General features: G+C 42.1%; 1 protein-coding gene across 1 annotated transcript in view; it reads left to right on the top strand.

Annotated features, from left to right (window-relative positions):
• The window catches only part of LOC102776850 (receptor-type tyrosine-protein phosphatase S-like), a 69,464-nt gene extending 48,753 nt beyond the window's left edge, over positions 1-20,711 (top strand). Inside the window, exons 17-36 of the mRNA XM_087831573.1 lie at positions 167-817; positions 1,558-1,652; positions 3,057-3,310; positions 3,549-3,636; positions 3,846-4,064; positions 5,202-5,359; positions 6,124-6,138; positions 6,370-6,482; positions 8,213-8,310; positions 8,582-8,705; positions 9,184-9,359; positions 9,509-9,628; positions 11,549-11,703; positions 12,251-12,536; positions 13,235-13,413; positions 13,788-13,914; positions 14,018-14,143; positions 14,881-15,035; positions 15,199-15,334; positions 17,945-20,711. Of these exons, the coding sequence (XP_087687699.1) occupies positions 167-817; positions 1,558-1,652; positions 3,057-3,310; positions 3,549-3,636; positions 3,846-4,064; positions 5,202-5,359; positions 6,124-6,138; positions 6,370-6,482; positions 8,213-8,310; positions 8,582-8,705; positions 9,184-9,359; positions 9,509-9,628; positions 11,549-11,703; positions 12,251-12,536; positions 13,235-13,413; positions 13,788-13,914; positions 14,018-14,143; positions 14,881-15,035; positions 15,199-15,334; positions 17,945-18,013 (3,344 nt within the window). The 3' untranslated portion in view covers positions 18,014-20,711. The remainder of the gene's footprint in view (positions 1-166; positions 818-1,557; positions 1,653-3,056; positions 3,311-3,548; positions 3,637-3,845; positions 4,065-5,201; positions 5,360-6,123; positions 6,139-6,369; positions 6,483-8,212; positions 8,311-8,581; positions 8,706-9,183; positions 9,360-9,508; positions 9,629-11,548; positions 11,704-12,250; positions 12,537-13,234; positions 13,414-13,787; positions 13,915-14,017; positions 14,144-14,880; positions 15,036-15,198; positions 15,335-17,944) is intronic.

Raw genomic sequence — 20,711 nt, 5'->3', positions numbered from 1 at the left:
GTGCCCCAGATTTAGTAGCATACTCAAGAATTGATCGTACAGTAAGCTGCGCCAGAAGATGACAATAAATAAGCCGACAATCAATTCTAATTCTTCTGTATTTGCGTGATATATGTTTATCTCTATTCATTTTCTTTTTTTCTGCTGCCTACGCTGTTGTCTGCAGTGCCTGGTTCCCCCTCCCTTTGGGTGCGTCTGGGATCGAGCCCGTCAGTTGTGGTGCGGTGGGCTCCTCCGTTGGAATGCTCTGATAGCCGGGGGGCCCCGGTGGAAATCCAGGGCTACCGCCTACAGTTTGGCCTGAAGAATAGCTCTTTAGACACCACGGTGGATTTCACAAATCGTGAGAGAAACTTCACTGCGAGAGACCTCTCCCCAGGCTCCTCCTACATCTTTGTGCTCGCCGCAAAGAGCCGAGCAGGCTATGGAGATGTAGTCCAGCAGGAAATAACAGTCCCTATATTTCCTCCCGTGGGATACCCCAAAATATCTGACTTTGTTAATGTCACTTGCTGCTCCCTGCAGTTGTCCTGGCTGCCCCCAACCCCAGAGGAGAGCAACGGTGTGATTACAGAGTACACTCTAGCCTACAAAGAGGCTGCACACACCCAACCCTCTGCTGACCCAGGCCCCTCCGCTTTTCCAACCCCCTTTGCTCGTCCACGGCTGATAGCGCTACCAGCAAGTGAGTCGAGCTACACCATCCTGGGCCTCAATCACAGCAAAGCCTACGAGGTGCAGCTCAGAGCCCACAACAAGGCAGGGCCGGGCCCCTTCAGCCCACTACTGGTGCGCCTCACCCTGTCCTTGGAAACAGGTAGGGCTGGCCTCCGGCCTCAGGAACACCTTTCTAAGCGCTGGTTCAACTTCACATCTCCCCTTACTGTGGATTTCACTCCAAAAACACTAAACTTAATGAAGTCTGGGCCAGTTCTTACAGGTCTGCCTCTCACCAGTGCACCTCAGAGAGGATGAGAACTGCAAAGTGCGGGACACAACTACTCTCCCCAATCTCCTCCACTCACTCACTTATACCTTCATCACCTACCCTTCACAACCAATGGAAGCAGGCTGAATGTTAATGGATGTTTGCTTCAAGAGCACTGCTTATCACAAACCCTCAGGTAAAAGTCAATACAGGGCTCGGATATACAGTATCTAATAGCGAAGGTAAGTGTTCGGTCTGATTTGAAGAGAAAACCGGCGTCTGGTGCTGTATCTGCAGGTAAGCTTTTTTTTTTATCTGATAGACCTTCACTACCACCTTTTCCGAAGGCTTTGCTGAAGTCTGAGTCTAACAAACACAACCTTACACTCTAACAACGTGGCATGTCACATTCCTGCAGCCAGTCTGTCTTTTACTTGTACTTATTACTCTTGCCATCCACTTTCCTCATCACCTGCCTATCCTCCTAACCATCATGTCTTTCCCCCTCCTCATCAACTGACCGGGCTGTTCTCCATTTTTACAGGTCGAGAAAAGCAGAGGACGCCGTGATTTTAATAAAACGCTTCATCACGAGTGACTCTCTGCCTGTTTGTTTCTTCACTTCCCAGATGTGCCGAGGAATTTTTCGGTCAATCTGGCCACTGAGACCAGCGTTCTTCTTACCTGGGAGTTTCCAGAGACTAGCAACCCCTATCGCTTTACTGTATGTTGAAAAACTCTAATGTTTTAACATCTGTGGGATCCTTAAGATTATAATACTCAGCTTTGTTTGGGTCAAGTTTTTGGAAATTATAGAGTGCATTTTAAATAGCAAGAGTTAATTACAGGTCAGCACATTGTAGGACAAACAACATCTCAGACATGTAGAAAAAATGTAGGACAGGAAAGAGGGTAGAAACTATTTAAATAAAGCGTGAAATACTGAGTAACACAGATCTAATAAAAATAAATAAAATTAATATATAAAAATAAAAATAAATAAAAAAGCAAAACAGGCAATTTTTTTTAAATCCAAGATTGATCAAATAAAAAATGTGAAATTTAAAAACACTTATATGCTGGTGACTCATTTTTAAAATATTTTTCGCATGCATGACCCCGACACAAATAATACACCCACAGATCTACCCACAGGCATTCATGTGGAATTTCTCTGGACTATGAGAAGTTCAATTAAACTGAGCATTTACTGAATATAGCAAAATCCATCTACCAGCACTTTAAAGTGCACCAATTATCTCATTTATTGAATCCAGAAAAGAGGTTTACTGGGATTATATCCCTTGCTAATAACTTGGTTTACTAACTCCTAGTTTACACTAGTCCTGGCTAAGAATAGTTTAGCACGCATTCCTCCAATAAAACGTCAGTTTCTCATTTTTCTACTTTTGTTTTTTATGGATTGAACAAAGAAGCTGTGCCTAATTAATTTGCATCTGTTTGTGAAAATACAGGAATTAACTGTGATGAATTCCCAAACATCTCAAATCTACTGCTGCCTGTTTTTCTTGTACATAAACAAAATTTAATTGACATCAGCAACCTTGCTTTTACATTGTAATATAGCCAGAGTACAACCAGTCAAGTCCTCTATTGCAAAGAGACAAGTTGCATTCATCTGGGCTGACAGACTAGAATTGATTGCAACATGTTGGCAGTCTGTCTGAGTTAATACATTAGATTGCAGTTATTAGGAGACCTTCACCAATCTGCGATTGAAAGTGGTCACTATAATTACTTACGGTAGGTTCAACAGCAAAAAAAACAAAAAAGCAAACCCAGTGCAATCACCAGGCAACAACAGTCTCAACAAGGTTACCATTGTACTTTGGGGTTGGGGTTGCATCAGAAAGGGCATCTGGTATAAAAATAAATAAATAACTAAATCTGCCGAAGTGAATGTGCAGAGCCCCCTGCTGTGATGACCCCTTGTGAATAAGGGAGCAGCTGAATGCAATTTTAGTTCAAACTCTCAAACAAACCCATCAAAAAACTTTATTCAGGGCATTTTACAAATGTTCCTTAATTTAGTTCTATAGCATTAAATGACTATTTAAACAGCACACAACATAAAGATTAGCTTCACCAACTCTTTCCCACCCTTCAGGTTGAATATAACCGTCAGAAAATGGAGGTGGACGCTCGCTTGAGAAAGGCAGTCATCCCAAACCTTCAGCCTAACACGAGCTACGACTTTAAAATCACTGCTCCTGAGGGGAACCCTGGAGGCCTTCGCCATCGCATCTCTGCTAAGACATCCCCAACGATCACCATCCGCCGCCCTGAGATCGACCGCACTCGTGACTCTGAGACCACCGTGACGCTAATCTTGCCATCACTGGAGAATCGCAGTCCCATCAAGTAAGGCTGAAAGACTGAGCCTTAGATGCTCTTACACGCCTTGAAAACGTTGTCATGTCATATAGGGGTGACAGTCATCTGACTTGCCGTGTTCAAGTCTGGTGATTACAGTCTGTAACAGTACGGGGCACTGATGGTAACAGTACATGACTGCTCTAAAGTGAAAATAGGTACAGACAGTTTGCTATTGTGCGACTGCAGCTGTTGTTATGTTGTTTGTCCTCTTGTGCTCCTACAGGAATATTTATGTTGTTGTGGTTCCGCTGCGAAGGCCCCGCGGCGTCATCAGACACCTCAAGAGTCCAGACGAAATGGACCTAGAGGAGGTGAGAACCACAACAATAACAGCACCCACTGATGTCTGAGCCTGCGAGGAGGAAAAGACCTATAAACACACACAATCCTATCTCTGAGAACTCCTGGCAACGCTTACCCTTATAAATTCAATATCAGTGTTTAAACATTAGTCACAGTTATTGGAGCGGCTTATTTTGCTTGTCTGTGTCTTTTCTCTCTTTCTCTTTCTTTCTTTTAGCTGTTAAAAGACATCAGTCAAAGGCAGAAGGATACTCGACAGCAGAAGCAGGTGGACTTGCGCCGGGCTTACATCACAGCCCGTTTCACACCTGCCATCCTGCCGGCTTTCTTCACCCTGGGGGACCAGCTGGACTATGGCGGCTTTGAGAACCGAGCTCTAGAGCCAGGGCAGGAGTACGTCTTCTTCATTCTGGCTGAGCTGAACTCCACATCCGGGGTATGAAAGACACTACTTTACATGTCTTTTCCCTCTGTTTTTTTTTTTTTTTAAACCGCTCCCACATTCCAGGCTGTCCGCGTTTCTCTCCTGCAGGCTGTCACTATACATTGTAATCAATACGGCCGAGCTGCTAAAACAATAAAATGCCCATCAGTCAAAGTGTTGTAAGCAAAAGGCAATAACCCTCACATACTTCCATCACCACTGCTAATAAAGAGTGAGTGTACCCACTGTGGCAGTGGAAGAAATATTGCCTCGCGCACCCCTGCTATGTATGTGCATTCAAACTGGAATAGACATAAATATACAACTTAAAATTAGACTAGGGTCTTTATATTAGATTTTTTTCATTATTGGATCCCTTCTAGCTCAGGGGATGCTCTTCCAAACTTCTGCAGAACTAATAAAAAGCAACAGTTCGAACAGCAGTAAGGTTAGGTACATTTTTTGAGCTACTGTCTAAAATGCTGAGGAAAAATAAAGGCACAAATGCCTGCACATTATATGACTTATCACAATTATACGGACATGTTTTCAGTCTAATGCAATCCAGTGCAACAGCTCAGCAATAATGCAAACACTGACCCTGTTTTACTTTCGCAAAAAAAATGAAAAACCTGAGGGAGAAAACAAACGATTCGACTCTACACTTACTTCTCTGTGTCATAGTCTTTAGAATGACATGACAAAAAGAGCAAGAGAATGAAGGCCAATAAATAAATATTTGCCAAAATACATCAAAAGAATGTTAAAAAATAACCAGTCTTATCATCGGTATTGTCACTACGGAAGCAGGATGGATGAGAAGCAGTATTTTGAATGGCACAAATCAAACAGAGATGCATTGGAGTGAAGATCTCACTCAGCCTGAGGAAATGTGGGGATTTGTTGTGGGGAAACACCAAGCTCAGGTTTTCAGGTTCTCTCCAGTTTTCCTGGTGATCCTAATCCACACCTGCTGCAGTAATCCACAGAGATAGAGAGTGCATCAAATTGGAATTTAGTCTCAGGTGTTCACGGTAGACCGAAGTAAAAAACAAAAAAATAAAATGCCCTTTTTTGTGACTGCCTGTCCACAATTTTGTGATCATCTTCTTCTGTGGTGTTTTTTCGTTTATATATATTTTTTTACAGAAGATGTACGTGGCCAGCCCGTACACAGACCGCGTGATTGCCCCGGACTCAGACCCGCAGCCATTCGATGCAGGTGACGGTCTGATCTGGGTGGTTGGACCAGTCCTGGCTGTAGTGTTCATCATCTGCATCGTTATAGCCATCCTCCTGTACAAAAAGTGAGTGGGATGGACTTCATAAAAATAAAATGTCAAATTTTCCAACCGTGACGCTAACTCACACTCTTGGTCACACTGGGTAAATGCCACAGCAGCTTTGATTATGACTCTTCAAGGATAAGACTGGCTTTAGTCAAAACTTTTCACAATGCCATCAAACCCCATGAAATGCGCAGAAATCTTTTCATGTTTGTGAAGATTCATTCTAACTGAATATGTCAATCTTTGAAGATGTCCCACACATATAATACATATATATTTAGGGACTGTATTTTTTTTGGCAAACAAATATGTGTCAGCGACTATTTACGGCAACTAGAGTAAAATACATTTGTGGTTGCTAGTGAGTATTTACAGCAGCGCGATTATGCGTCAAAACTCGAGTCAAGATAAACGACGGTGCCATTACTTATCGTCCATGTTCCAGCTGCGCCCGTGTGGCTCACTGATGGGTTTTATACAGTGCAGCAACATTAAGCATACACAGTCAGGTACTATGCTTATATCCTTGTTGCACCTCCTGCTGTTATACTCTTCCACGACAGCTCAACATTCACCAAATTCTCTATGAATTTGGAAATTTTGTTCATTCCTCAGACAGCCATCAAGCAGTCTGACCCTGCTGTAAGCCTGTGATATCTGTTGCAAGCCTTCAAGCATTTGAATGCTAATGCAAAATATTGATTTTCCTCTCTAACAATCTGTCCATTTCCTTCCCTTTCTTCCTCTAATTATTCCTGCCCATGCTCCCGTTTCACTGGAAGCAGCAAACCTGACAGGTAAGATTAAACCAATGTCAAGCTCTTTGTACATTTTAACCCACAGTAATTACAAGATACCAGATGCTGTACAAAGAACTTGTACAAGGACTTAAACACTGTATCTGTTAATGCTGTGTTTACGCGAATCAAGCGGCCATGCTAATGACGTGTCAGTACCGAGCCTGCTTTGCTGTCCCCGGTTTGTTTGCATGTGCTAATTGCTCTTTTGACTCACTGGTGTTTCAGCAGTAAGCGCAAAGACTCTGAACCTGGAACCAAGAGCCTTTTGAGCAACGCCGAGATGATGGCCCATCACCCGACCGATCCCGTGGAGATGAGACGCATCAACTTCCAGACTCCCGGTAGGCAGCGTGCGCCTCCACGGGCACCTGAAGAAACACTTTTTGTTCTGAACGATAAAATCTACTTTTGATTGCTCATCGTTTGAAAATGAAATATTCATGCCGGCAGTTTTATTCCTGGTAGAAACCCACAGACGAGATTGAGAAAGTTTTCCTCCTCATCACAGCCAACACATACCTGGCAGCTTCTAGTCGTTTCTGAGATCAAAATGGCTTCTGCCCAGGTAGTACAGTCACTGCTTAGTCACGGCTGAGTCATCACGGTGTGACAAAATCTGATTATCTCCGCTCGCCCACAATCCACATGCCAAGCTGCAGAAAGTAGCATCAGAACAAACAGAAATGACAGAAATCTGCCTTATCAATCTTGAATGTTTAGAGCTCAGAGCGGATTCTCAGAAGTTATGCTGTGGGTTAACAGTGATCATTTGTAAAGCAACTGGCTCTCTTCTCGCCAGCATAACCAACCAAAGCCTCACTTTGAAGTAAATACACAGATTTTGCTGCTTCCCACCCCCTACCGAGCGAGATCTAACAACACAGCTGCTTCGGTCGAGGCAACGGGCCAATGAGGCTTTGCTTTCACTTCTTCCCGTTCAGTTAGCACCATCCTAATAACACATGACCTGAAGGAATTTAATCGCCGCTCTCGGTGTATTTTTTGTGGTTGCAATTTATAGAAGCGTTTTGGGGTCCTTGTTGAAAAAGGTGGCGAGATGTGTCACCACAGAGAAAGGTCACCTGCCAGGATATTAAAGGGCAAATGAGAAAGATTTTTATTTAATCAATAGATAAAGGTCTAAAGTTTCTTTTTTCCCCACATGTTCCTGGGAAGCAAAGAATCCCCCTCCCCCCACACACGCGCTCACACACACTCTCACACATACAGAAGAAAGCACTTCAGAGCTTCTTTCATCATGAGAATTTTTCATGCTCGCGTGGCAGCAACCTTGACGCTCCCTCCTCGCCCACTTCTTCTCCCCTGAGATTTGTGCTTTTGAGACGCTGAAATTTGTTTCCAACAAAACCGGCCGATCCTATCTGAGGTCATTCCGGTGCCGACTTGAACGTTTTGTCGTGCTTACCTGCGGGTGCTGCAGTGCCTGCCTTTAGAGAAAAATCAGCGCTGATGTGAGCGCGTGTTTGACGGCTGTAGCAGCACAGCGCCTCAAATGCTTTTCATAGTGCATCTGCGTGCATTATAAATCACCCAAACATCGAGAATGCGTTCTGGAATCTGGAATCTGGCTTCATGAAATCTGTTTATTGCACACAGAGTTTGTGTTAGTTTGATTTATTGTTGAAAGTGTTTGCCTTTTGAATGGGGAATAGATTGCTATAGCTTCTCTAAAGAAACGACTGTACGAGGCAGAGGTTGCTTCCTTTGTGTGCATCCGTGCACGTGTGTGTGTGTGTGTGCGTGCGTGCGTGCACCGCCCTCCTAATTAGTGTTCTGTCTGTGTTTGTTTTCTCTGAGTTGCTGCTCCTCTGATCACAGAGAAAGCAATTTATCAAAGAAAAACAATTTACAAACAAACAAACCTCGCCTCACTTTGTCCGCGCACATGGATCAAAATTGATTTTCTGCCTCAGCGTGTTCCTTAATGATATGTGATGTTGTCTGATTGTATAATTATCGTCGCATCTTTGCATATGAGTGATGTCGAGCGGCAGCAATTTAGGTCGCTGAGCTGAAGTCTGCGTGACCTCTGACCCTCATTGTAACGCAGGAATGATGAGCCATCCTCCCATCCCCATCAGCGAGCTGGCTGAGCACATAGAGCTGCTGAAAGCCAACGACAACCTGAGACTCTCCCAGGAGTACGAGGTGAGAAATACTGTATATTATCATTCCATATAATAAATAGATACCATCCTGTTATTTGGCAATGTTAAGCCTGTTAAGCCTTCATAAAGCAAGTGTTACTTAACATTTGTTTACCTGCGTGCAGGCTGCTTGTTCATGATTTATTCAGCAGCGCAATTTATTGCTGTAACTCGTCTACATTACAGAGTGCTCCCTTTCCATTATCCTCAAATGCACCACTAAATATGCCAGCACACGCTATTAATGCACGTATTTTGTTGCTCTCTCACAGTCAATCGACCCGAGTCAGCAGTTCACCTGGGAACACTCCAATCTGGAAGTTAACAAGCCCAAAAACCGCTACGCCAACGTCATAGCGTACGACCATACCAGAGTCATCCTGTCTCCCATAGATGGTGAGGATTTGCTGGAAATGAATGTCAATTAAAGAAGATTGTGAGAGTTCCTAATGGAGGGGGCGGGGCATGTTTGAGCTGACGGGTGGGTGCATAGCACACAAAGAGTTGGTATGGGGAGAGTGGTGCGAGAGCTACATGATAGATGAAATCTGAATTTGCGAACAGTGCTGGAGACCAACTGTGTGCAGTGGCATGAGACTGACAAACAGCGCGAGTGCATCCAAGTGCAGCCCGCTCTCCTCCAGAACAAGGAGGAGGGGAATGGTTTTGATCTGGAGCTCATGAATTTACACCGACAGATTCTTGTTTATTTGCTGTCGTCCACTAGTCATCCAGCTGCCTGTCTGCTGGAAGCCACGGCTGTCAGAAACAAACAGTTCGTTAGGCTGTTGGATGTCATACACGTGGGTTAATTTATTGTGCCACTTGCGCAGATTGCAGTTTAGCAAGAGACTCAGAAGTGTCTCGCTTGCAGGTATCCTGGGCAGCGACTACATCAACGCCAACTACATTGACGGCTACAGGAAGCAGAATGCCTACATCGCGACGCAGGGGCCGCTGCCAGAGACGTTCGGGGACTTTTGGAGGATGGTGTGGGAGCAACGGGCTGCTTCTGTCGTCATGATGACACGCCTGGAGGAGAAGTCACGGGTAAGAAAGCAAGACCTTACCCACTGACCCACATCTGCAATTTCAATTATCCAGAGTCATGTTGCATAAATGAAACTGAAGAAGAACGTCGCTTATCTTCTGAGAACTGCAGTAGCGATGAGGCTAATGCTTTTCTTCGATCCTCGCAGATCAAGTGCGATCAGTACTGGCCGAGTCGTGGCACGGAGACATACGGGATGATCCAGGCCACGCTGCTGGACACAATGGAGCTGGCCACTTTCTGTGTTCGCACCTTCTCTCTGCATAAGGTACATTTTTTCACGCCTCCTGTTCCACCTGTGTGCCCCTCGATTCACTTCTCTGCCCTCACCTCCCTTAAGTTTACGGACATATCCACAGAGAACAGCTTTGATCTCTTGAACTTACAATTTGGAAGCAGGAGCAACTGAAGTAATCATGAGCGAGCAGCGCGTGTGGACACAGAGGATAATAGATTAGTCTGGGCTTCGTGGAGTGTTCAAACCAGGCCAGCCTCCCTGTGTCAGGGACTGTGATTTGATCTCTGTTGGAGGCAGAGCAATTTCTTGTGGCACAGGGCTAATCTAGGACCGTCAGACTGGCACGTCTCTCTCTGGCCTACTTACAAACAGAAACTAGGCCAGAAACTGTAGTTTCCAAGTAATACTCCACCTCTCGAAATTTTCGTTTATGTGTTGTAAAATGTCTCGTTAAAATAACAAATGACTAAGAGAATAATAACAGTAGGCTGAAGTACTTTTATGTACAAATAGCTTCTTTCAGCTGCTCACCTTTTTTACAGTGGATGACCTTACCCAGCCAGCCCCCTTATGTTAGGCTGGGGACCAACAGTGGGAGCAATAGATGTGTATATGATATCCCGGTGCTGTGTTCTTCCTGCATCATCATAATAATGTTGGTCCAGCATCAGCAGCTGACAAATCGCATTGTTGTGATGTCATAGCTTTGCAATGTGGAGTCGAAAAAACCCCACTCTCTTAATATAAAACTCTTCTGGATCAAGTATTCAGTATTTCAATAGTTTTCTATACAACATGGTAAACGTATGATTAAACTGAGGTTTGTTGTTAGCCACATTTAGCTTACTCATCTTGGTTTGGTAGTGATAGTTTTTAATAGCATTAGCTAATGTCTTGGCTAATGCTAACTGAATACTCATACAATATTGTTGTGATGATGTAGGAATAACACCAATACTGGGTTATCAGATTGTGTGTACACTAGCAGTCCTCTTTTTGATATTGGAATTGTGCTTTTCTCTTTCCCCTGTGAACTAGGGACATTGTGTGATGTTTTGTAGCTATCCATACATAAAAAAGTTAGCAAACATGCTAACACCTACATATCAAAATAACCCTTTGTTTCTTGTTTTCAATTCAACTATTTTGAGTAAATTCTTTTCGTCTTAAGACCAGTGGTCCGTTTTGTGTTTTTAAATGCGGATCCCTGTGAACTTTGATTATGCATTAAATAATTTGCATGAATAAAAACATGTAGAAATTTACATTAATTTTAGAGGAAATTTCTGGGATCACGAATTAATCCGTGTTTGTTTTTAAATTACATTCCTACCAAAATAAGAAACTGGTAGATTTATGAATTTTATTAAGCACCAGATTTCTTTGCTTCATTTGCATTCGGCTTTGTATCTATTGCATCTTATTGTAGTCATAGTTTAATGTGTGTACACACCTTACTCAGTGTGTTTCCACTTTTTCTAACACATCAAATATTCTATCTGTCGCAAAACTGATTATTTGGTACATTTGCTAAAAGTCTGACTAATTCCGTTATAGCCACTAAGTTAAAAACATTATCTTTCCTATTTGGTTTAAATTCTGTATCCTGTGAGATTTCTCTCATATAAAATCATTCCACTTTTCTTTCTGCATTGCTCTACAAATCCTCCTCCAGGTTTTAACTGTACTATTGACACACTCATTTTATTCCCAAAGGAAATTACTGAACCATTTCATTCCTAAACTCAAGATGGTTTTTGGAACACACACTTGCAATAATAGATAATTAATCTTTTCAAAGACGGTTAAATTTAACAACTTCCACCTCTTTTGTTTAATCATCTTTTTTTATAAGAGTCTGTGCTAATGAAGCTTACAATTGTCGCCATACAAGTTGTTTTGGCTTCAGTGACACTAACCTCAGTTTTTCTCACATGTTTCTCACATCAGAGTGGAAACAGCGAAAGGCGAGAGGTGCGTCAGTTCCAGTTCACAGCCTGGCCCGATCACGGCGTGCCAGAGTATCCCACCCCCTTCCTCAACTTCCTACGCAGAGTCAAAGCCTGCAACCCCCCTGATGCTGGACCTATCATTGCTCACTGCAGGTATGCTCACACCCACATTTAATCTATCTTGGAGATAAATAGGATCAATCCTGCTTTCATGAAGCTTTATTGAGGGAGCGTTTAACTTGGAAAAATGACTGGGAAAGTGGCTGATTTGCTACGCTAATTTCGTCTGAAGCTAACAATATCCGACCCTTGCGGAGTTCACTAAATTTCACAGTTGTTTGATCTGCAAAAAGCTGAAGAGATTGAAAATTGCATTTTCACTGGTTGGTTATGCTGGGAACTGTTTCTTGGCTGAGTACAGAAAATTCCTTAACTCTCCAGTGGTCAACAGAATCATGCTATTATTGCATAAGATGCAATGTAGCCACTGGAAAAATACAATACTGTTCATTCTTTATATTTTTAGTAGATTATATCATTTCGGCTAATTTTTCATTCCCAGTCTTTGGGCCAAGCATCAGCTATTTTTACATTTGACCTGAACTTCTGAAAAGACCCATAAAAACATTGTAATCTTTAAAAAAAAATCTTACTGAAGAAAATATCAGTATATAAGACGTCTTTCCTCCTCCTATGTCAGTGCCGGTGTTGGTCGCACTGGCTGTTTCATTGTCATCGACGCCATGCTAGAGCGCATCCGACACGAGCGCACTGTGGACATCTACGGTCACGTGACCCTGATGCGCTCACAGAGGAACTACATGGTGCAAACGGAGGACCAGTACAGCTTCATCCACGAGGCCCTTCTGGAGGCTGTGGCATGCGGAAACACTGAAGTGGCCGCCAGGAGTCTCTACTCCTACATGCAGAAGCTGTCCAAGGTGGAGAGCGGAGAGCATGTGATTGGCATGGAGCTGGAGTTTAAGGTGAGAGTGGAGGCAGTGGAGCTGGAAACCATTTAAATGAAGTGGAAGGCAAGCAGATTTGACGTCTGATATTTGCTTGAGATGTAGAAAATATTGGCAACATTGTCTCCAAATTTCAAAAAAGAAGTACCCATTTGAAATAATTGGTTTGATGGTGTGTCTGTGAGTTGTAAACCTTTAAGCTAGACGTGATCTTTGCCTCACAGGTTGGTTTAGTATAGAAAATATTGTTAGAGGCCCAATGATGATATAACACCCATATCTTTGTGAAAAAAAATAAAAATAAAAAAGATAATTAGAGCCTGTACTATTTTCAATTTATTAAGTAGTTAAGATAACTCTTGGCTTGTTCCAGTTTCTCAGCTATGACTACATGAATTTATCCCGTTGTTTTACTTTTTGGCAGCAAACTGATTGTTTTGTGTGTTTGGGCTGTAGTTAAACAGTTATTGGATTAAATAATCAATTAAATAATCAGGAAGATGATTTAAGAGTGCTTTGAAAAACATTTACTTGATTCATATACTTAAAGATACAGTGTGGAAAATGTCACCAGCAGATGTCAGTAGAGGGTAGATTTCTTACCCCTCTCAATTCAAGTGCATGATTCTTGCTACGATGCCCACAGTAGGAAAAAAAAATACTGACTGCGCATTTAAAAGAATATAAACACTTTCCTTCATTTTCTCTCCACCCAGCGCCTGGCTAACACCAAAGCCCACACGTCCAGGTTCGTCACAGCCAACCTGCCTTGCAACAAATTCAAGAACCGACTAGTTAACATCATGCCCTATGAAACCACTCGTGTGTGCCTCCAGCCCATCAGAGGACTGGAGGGGTCCGACTACATCAATGCCAGCTACATAGACGGTTACAGGTATGTTTTCATCCTGCAAACGCTAATTTGACCTGACCTCCTCTCTCCGCTGCAGTCCTCTTATGATGGTTTGATGAGTGAATGGACTGGATAGCTTTTCACCACATTGCTCTCACCTGTCACTTCCTGTCAGATCTGTCATTACTGTGTACATGTTGCCACTATTTGTCTCGCTGCATGGCACTCATTTTGGTCCAGTGAAGACTTTCTGATGATTCAGGCATTCAGAGTCATTGTACACACATGTTGTGACTGTTGCTTTTCTTGCCTGCAGCCTGACCCCCTTTTCAGTCTGATTCTTGACAGATGAAGAAACAAGGAGGGGAAAGGAGGTGACAACATAATGGTGTGTTTGTGTCCGTTTGTGTGTGTAGGCAGCAGAGAGGCTACATTGCCACCCAGGGTCCACTGGCTGAGACTACAGAGGACTTCTGGAGAATGCTGTGGGAACACAACTCCACTATAGTAGTTATGCTCACTAAGCTGAGAGAAATGGGACGGGTATGGACAAAATACACAAAGCTAAATAAACAACAGGTCTTGTAACATTGCAGCCCTCTTGCGTATGATTACTGAAGATTTCTTATGTGTTCTGCTCTGACAGGAGAAGTGTCACCAGTACTGGCCCGCTGAGCGCTCAGCCAGGTATCAGTACTTTGTGGTGGACCCCATGGCGGAGTACAACATGCCTCAGTACATCCTCCGGGAGTTCAAAGTTACAGATGCCAGGGTTGGTTCATGCTTTGCTTAAAGTGTCCTCTTGCATGTTGCATTCAGAAAACAGTGTAACATCACACTCCGAGGTTATTCAGGAGTATTTTGTCAGTGCTGTTAGCAGGCGGTGGCGCACAGCATGTACTATCGACCTGTAGTGTATGCTGGTTAGTGTGTGTTTTCTATGTGAATGTGTGCAACACAGCAGGTTCAAGGTATTGACAGATTCTTATGGATCACTCATTCAACCATGCTGTCTCCAGATTACCTTGACATTGTGTGTGTGTGTGTGTGTGTGTATTTGTGTATATTCACACACACACACGTGTCAGTCATACATAAATCCAGTTAAGCCTGTCCTGCCCCGACGCCACATTGACAGATGCTCTATTGATCTCCATTAAAGGGGAGTCAGAAAGGCTGAGCAGAAGAGAAAAGATGTAATTGCCTTCTGAGAGGCTGACAATAGCAGACGCACTGACGTTACAGCTTTAAGTTAACCACAACCACTGATCCAGGATCAGATAACAGTAATCATTAGAAGGAAGAGAGGATATTGCCTGGCAATCTCACTCCTCAGTCAATACAGCGAGAGGAAGCTTTGTAAATAATCATTTCGAAATAATCACCTTGCATGAAGACCAACTGCACATTCAAGGACAAGCGTCTGAATATGTGAGAAAGACATCAGATAGATGTTCACATCCATATAGTGTGCAGGTTATTGTTTTAACTGATTCTTCGCTCCCCCAGGACGGCCAGTCACGAACAGTGCGTCAGTTCCAGTTCACTGATTGGCCAGAGCAAGGTGTGCCCAAATCTGGGGAGGGCTTCATCGATTTCATTGGCCAAGTGCACAAAACCAAGGAGCAGTTTGGCCAGGATGGACCAATCTGCGTTCACTGCAGGTAAGCACCGGGCTTTATATTAGACAACCCGTCATTGGTAATTAAATCACAGTTTAATGTGACTCTCGCCTTTGTAATAACAGTAGTGTATGTGAGAATCCAGCACACTGTTGATCTGACACACTACATACTCTAGTAAAATTGTTTTCCTCTGTGGCTGCAGTGCCGGCGTGGGGCGGACAGGTGTCTTTATCACTCTGAGCATTGTCTTGGAGCGGATGCGTTACGAAGGGGCGGTAGACATCTTCCAAACTGTCAAAATGCTGCGGACACAGAGACCAGCCATGGTGCAGACTGAGGTAAACACACACTCATTAACCAGGGCAGAGACAGTGAAGTAGAGCACTGCATTAATGAGCATGGTGGTATTTGACATTTAGCTTATTGTTGATTTTAACTATTTGGTCATTAAAGGAAAATCTCTCTATTAAAGTCTTTTTGTAAAGAATAATGTGGATTAAGAAACCGTTAGATTCATATTATCACCGGGCATTTAAAATTCACCCAAAGTAACAGAGATGGAAATGTTAACCACATAAACGAGATCATAATTCCACTGGTTGTGTATGTATTTGGAGTCAGATCTGGGCAAAGAACAGAAATGTCACTAGCATAAGAGTTTAGAATTATATTCATTATCTGGCCAAGAAGCTAAAGTGCTTCGCAGCTTGGCATGCTGAACTGTACCGCATATTTTTAATCCATGCTACAATAACACAGGCAAAGCCTTAATGTCATTTAGGCAGTGCTAGCTATTGATGAGCAGTCCCACCCACATCAATATACATTTGCATTAGCATAAGTAGGACACTGAAAGGAGGAAATAGCCCCCAGAGTGTGAATTTTTCATTGTAAAATGTAACAGCAACACACACAAGCTGGTGGAGCACTTTGTAACAGTGTCATGTTATATTCTGTATACAGAAGCAAGGTATGCACATGGTTTAATTCATAGTTTTATTTGCATAAACATGTGAATGCATATTTGATAAAGTGCTGTGCTTTACACTATGCACTAGTGCACTGTTTCACTATATGTAAAAATTAGAGATGGCACGATACCACTTTTTTATGTCCGATACCGATATCATCAATTTGAATATCGGCCGATACCGATATAAATCCGATATAGTGTGTTTTTTAATCAATAAAACTGTTTTTTAATATCTTGCTGCATTTTGTATAAGTTCATACTCAAGTTAAAAAACAAAACACTAAAGCTGTTATAACTGTATGCAAAAAATGCACTGCACCCAAAATATTTCATAGTTCAGCAAAACTGATCAATCAAATGAACTTAAACCTGCTGCATCCTCCCTATTCTGGTATTTTAAAGAGTAAGCAACCTAACTAATAGGGCTCTAAAACTCCCAGCAAAAAAAGAAAAAAAAAAGAAAAAGGGAACCCCCCACCTCATGATGCTTAATCGACGTAATCAACTTTAATTTGATGCAGTGTGAAAAAAATGCACAGAAATAAATTATTTTTCAAGAATAATTAAATAGATTCAACATCTTTCTTCAACAGAATTGCAGACTGCACAGATGGTATCTTCCCAAAGGAAAAAGTAGTATAGCTTACTAGGGTATATTAGACTTAACAGTTACTATATACAGTAATGGACTTCTATATATTTTACATCAGATTAAAACTTTGGGTGTAAGATTCAGATAATTATTTATTAAAAGCTAGACATTTAAAATGAGAATAAGAAAGGAAAGTATGTATTTGTGCCCCCCTTTTCCCTGTTCATGCCCCTGGCTAAACTTTGCCAGGGGGGCCCCTGCACAGTTACCAGCCGTCAGCTACGTAGAAAAGGATCCTGGTGTAGAAAGTAATATTAAATACATTCTAACAACAGATTATCAAGCTTAAACGTGCTGCTGTTGTTCAGCCGCTGGTTTCCTCTTTCTGGCGCAAAGTGGGCAATAAACAAACAAGAGAGAAAAGCCGATCAGCTGATCATTGATCAGTTTCAGGATTGAAGTAGCAACAGGAAAGGGAGGGAGAGAGAGGCAGTCGCTCCATATATCTGTTGTTAAGCTTAACGCTGGAATGCTTTACAAACATTCAGAGATGAACTTACACACTTGCTTTACTTCTCTCGGATGTAACTTTCTCGGAGATGAAATGCCGGTTTGGTAGCGAGGCTCCAAATGCTCAACCAGACCGCCAATAGGTCTCGCGCCACAGCCACTCTATCACCTGACGCATACTGCTCCGACGTGCTACGGTTATGAGCCGAGTTACGCCATGTCGCAAGTTTTGTGAGGTGCTTTTTTGATATTTAATGGATCGGATTACTTTTTTTATTTTCTCCGATATCCGATCCAGTAATTTAGGTCAGTATCGGACCGATACCGATACGTAATATCGGATCGGTCCATCTCTAGTAAAAATCTGACTTTTTCATGTTAATTGTAAGAAATTAATGAAAATATATTTCTAAGTGTGCTCGAGTGCTAAATGTATGCATATTCATAAGTATACAGCATTGTGCAAAGGTCTTGAACCACCTGATTCCTCTATGAGCAACAGTTCTCCTGGCTTTCTGCTGAAGTTTTTCTTTGGACATTTGCTGCTTTTTCACTCATTTTCAGGCCAGTCTTTTTACCTGAACTGAGCAGTGTTTTTCATTTGTTCCTAAGCCACTCAACACTGACCTATGAATCATTTGAGAAAAGTGAATGAAAAAAAGCAAATACCTCAAGGGAGGAGCCACTGTTGTGTCTATACATAACAGAAACCTTAGCTAAGAGCCAATTTTAAAGTATCTGTAAGCACTTTGTTACTAGGAGCTTGTTGTAAAGCCACAGGCTTGGTTTGGAACTGCATTTCTTCCAAATATATGACACTCTGTTTATGGGAAATGTATTTTTCCCTCATTTGTACTTGTGTTTTTCACACAGGACGAGTACCAGTTCTGCTACCAGGCTGCTCTCGAGTACCTGGGTAGCTTTGACCACTATGCAACGTAAGAGAACAGACAACCATCCATCCATCTTTCTGCTTTGAGGTCCACAAACAAAACCAACCGAGTGAGCCAACAGAAAGACGGCGTGAGATAAACGTGAACATTGAACCTTTTCCGGGAGCGAGATTCAAATTCTGCACCAACGAGGACAAAAAGCAACAAAAACAGCAACAAGAAAATCTCTGTCTAACAGCGTCTCAGCAGGAGTTTCCCTGAGGAGCTGCTGGGCGTGGAGACTATCCATGTGTAATCCATATACTTACCTCAGTGTTCCAGTGTGAAGGACGTATAATACATGTGTGTTGTGGTCAGCTATCTCCAATATGAACCAGTGAAATACAAATGGCTTCTGAACAGGAATTATGATACTCTATGTGTATAAAACAAACAAACAAACAAAAAAAGATTTTAAAAAACTAAACAAAAAAACACAAGAGCCTGGATATTTGCTGCACCCTAAATGGGCTTTTTATCCTCAACTTTGTATCTATTGGTTTGATGTACTAAAGGGGTTACAAAGTGCAAAGGTGAACGTTTCTATGTGTCTGTGAGTCTATTTCTAAGGTGTCTACTGCTACCATCAGTAGTCCTGCCTGTAGTTTGAAGCATATGACTAGGTCGTGGCTCAGCAGAAGCCTTCAGTATGGACTCACCACCCTGAGGACTGTTGGAGAAGCATGTGGATGATCATTTACCTGATGCACAGTGCCAAGAGAAACCACGCAGCGTGAACATAAACTGTGGCCTAAAAGGAGAGGTGACTCCTTCTTTCATCCAGCATAACATAATCAGACTAGAGACCGCTCCTTAAAAAAAAAAACACACAACACGATCACAAGGATCAGTTGGCAGCCCCAAACAGCTGACCTCGGAACAGCGATTAAAACTTACTGCTTTCTTCACTCAACAAAGCTTGCTCGCTATTTGCTGTAGTCCTTGTTCATCTTCCAGCTCGGCTCCTCTTGATGTCAGTCCTATCGGTTCAGTTCAGCAGTGGCTTACTGAAGAGAGGCTTAATGAAAGAAAGAACTGAGCTCCAGTCAGTGTCTTTCTCTCTCTTGAGTTCAGAGAGCCATCTTTCTGTAGATTTTTCTGTTTTCACTGTATGTCTTTGCCTTACGTTGACTTTATTTTTTTCTTGCGTCCTTCACATGCTGCTTCATGCTCGCGCAAACCGTGTTAAAGCTTTTATTGCAGTGCATTGTCTTCACTCGAGGATGAAACATTTTTGTTTGGTTGGTTTTGTCCTGATCATCTTCCTCCACTGAAGTTCTCCTACTTGAATTTTGCCGCTTCTGCAGTTGAACCCTTGTGTTAATTGCTTTTCCTTGCTAAGGCTACCGTCAGTGAACGATTACAGGAAAAAATTCAAATTACATTCAAAGCTAGTAGTGAACCGCTCACTTTCAACAGTCCTCTGCCTCTATCCCATCCTCCTGTTAACCCTATTAAAAGTTTCTCTTTTCCCTAAACCCTTGTTGTACAGAACATGCTCAGCTTTACCGACTGATAGATCCCCCCCGCCCCTTCCAATTAAGTATGACTGGACAACTCCTCGATATGGTTGTTTATCTTTTTCTGAATTTGAAATGTAGTCATGATTGGTCCCACGTGGTGATTAAACAGCACAGCGATGTTCCAATATAGCAGACATCTCGACCGAAATCACCGATTGTGTACATACAGTCTATCATTGGAGTCCTATACAGTACAGTTGCATAACGTCTGAGCACAAAATATAACGTGGGATTGGATGTGATGTAGTACTTATTGTCGCGAAAAAAGAAAAAAAAAAGAAAAAAGCCTTATTGTTATTGTTCACTTTGTCATATTTATTTCGTATGATTTTTTTTAAAGGATATTTATTATGACTATTTTGTTATTTTTTAAGTTTGTTTTTATTTATTTGGGATTTCTAGCAGTTCTAACCAATAAGACGATGTTTATTTGCTTCTTTGGCGAGCCATTGTTAAAGTATGATATTGTCACTTTTTTTTATTTTATCTTTAACCGTCCATTTTGGTGCTTTTTTTTCCTCCTTTTTTTAAAAAAAAATTGCTTTATTGTTATAACGTATGCCCTCTGTGTAGGGTGCTATTTGATACTGATTACTGATGTCCAACTAGTCAGCTAGAGATGTATGTACAATAGAGGCAGGACTAGCTTCAGTTTACAGAGATGCCCTTTCGATGCTCTCCCTCGTTCAACCTCCATAGCTGGAGGTACGTTTCACCCCAACGTGATAGGTGTAAGGGCATCAGAGAAATTAGATATATAGAGCAGACTACAGGGCAGATCGGTGAAGACCTCCTGGCAAGCTGTTGGTGTTTAGTTTGCTTGAAAGCACATGGTAGCAAGTGTATTTTTGACAGAGAATGGATAAGAATTGCCTAGCTACACACTTTACACACCCTGAAAAGTTATTGTTTGAACCTGAAATTATTCTCATATGAACTCTATGTGTGGTCCATAAGTCTTGACAATGTTTGACATATATGAAATATGTTATTCCTTCGATTTCTAATGATTATTGTGTCAAGAGAAATATAAAAGGCACACGCGAAACATTATATGAAATGTGTTGAGGGAAAAGCTCTGGTGATGCCATACCCCTCACTTATGTACCTGTTCTTTCCTTTCGAACCATAGATGTAGATATTGTATCTCGACTTTGTATTAAAAGCAGGATGATTGGATATACA

The sequence above is a fragment of the Neolamprologus brichardi genome, chromosome 18, assembly GCF_056152115.1.
Source record: "Neolamprologus brichardi isolate AB-2024 chromosome 18, ASM5615211v1, whole genome shotgun sequence".
Lineage (NCBI taxonomy): Eukaryota > Metazoa > Chordata > Actinopteri > Cichliformes > Cichlidae > Neolamprologus > Neolamprologus brichardi.
Note: the sequence above shows the minus strand (reverse complement) of the source record. Positions and strands in the feature narration are given on the sequence as shown.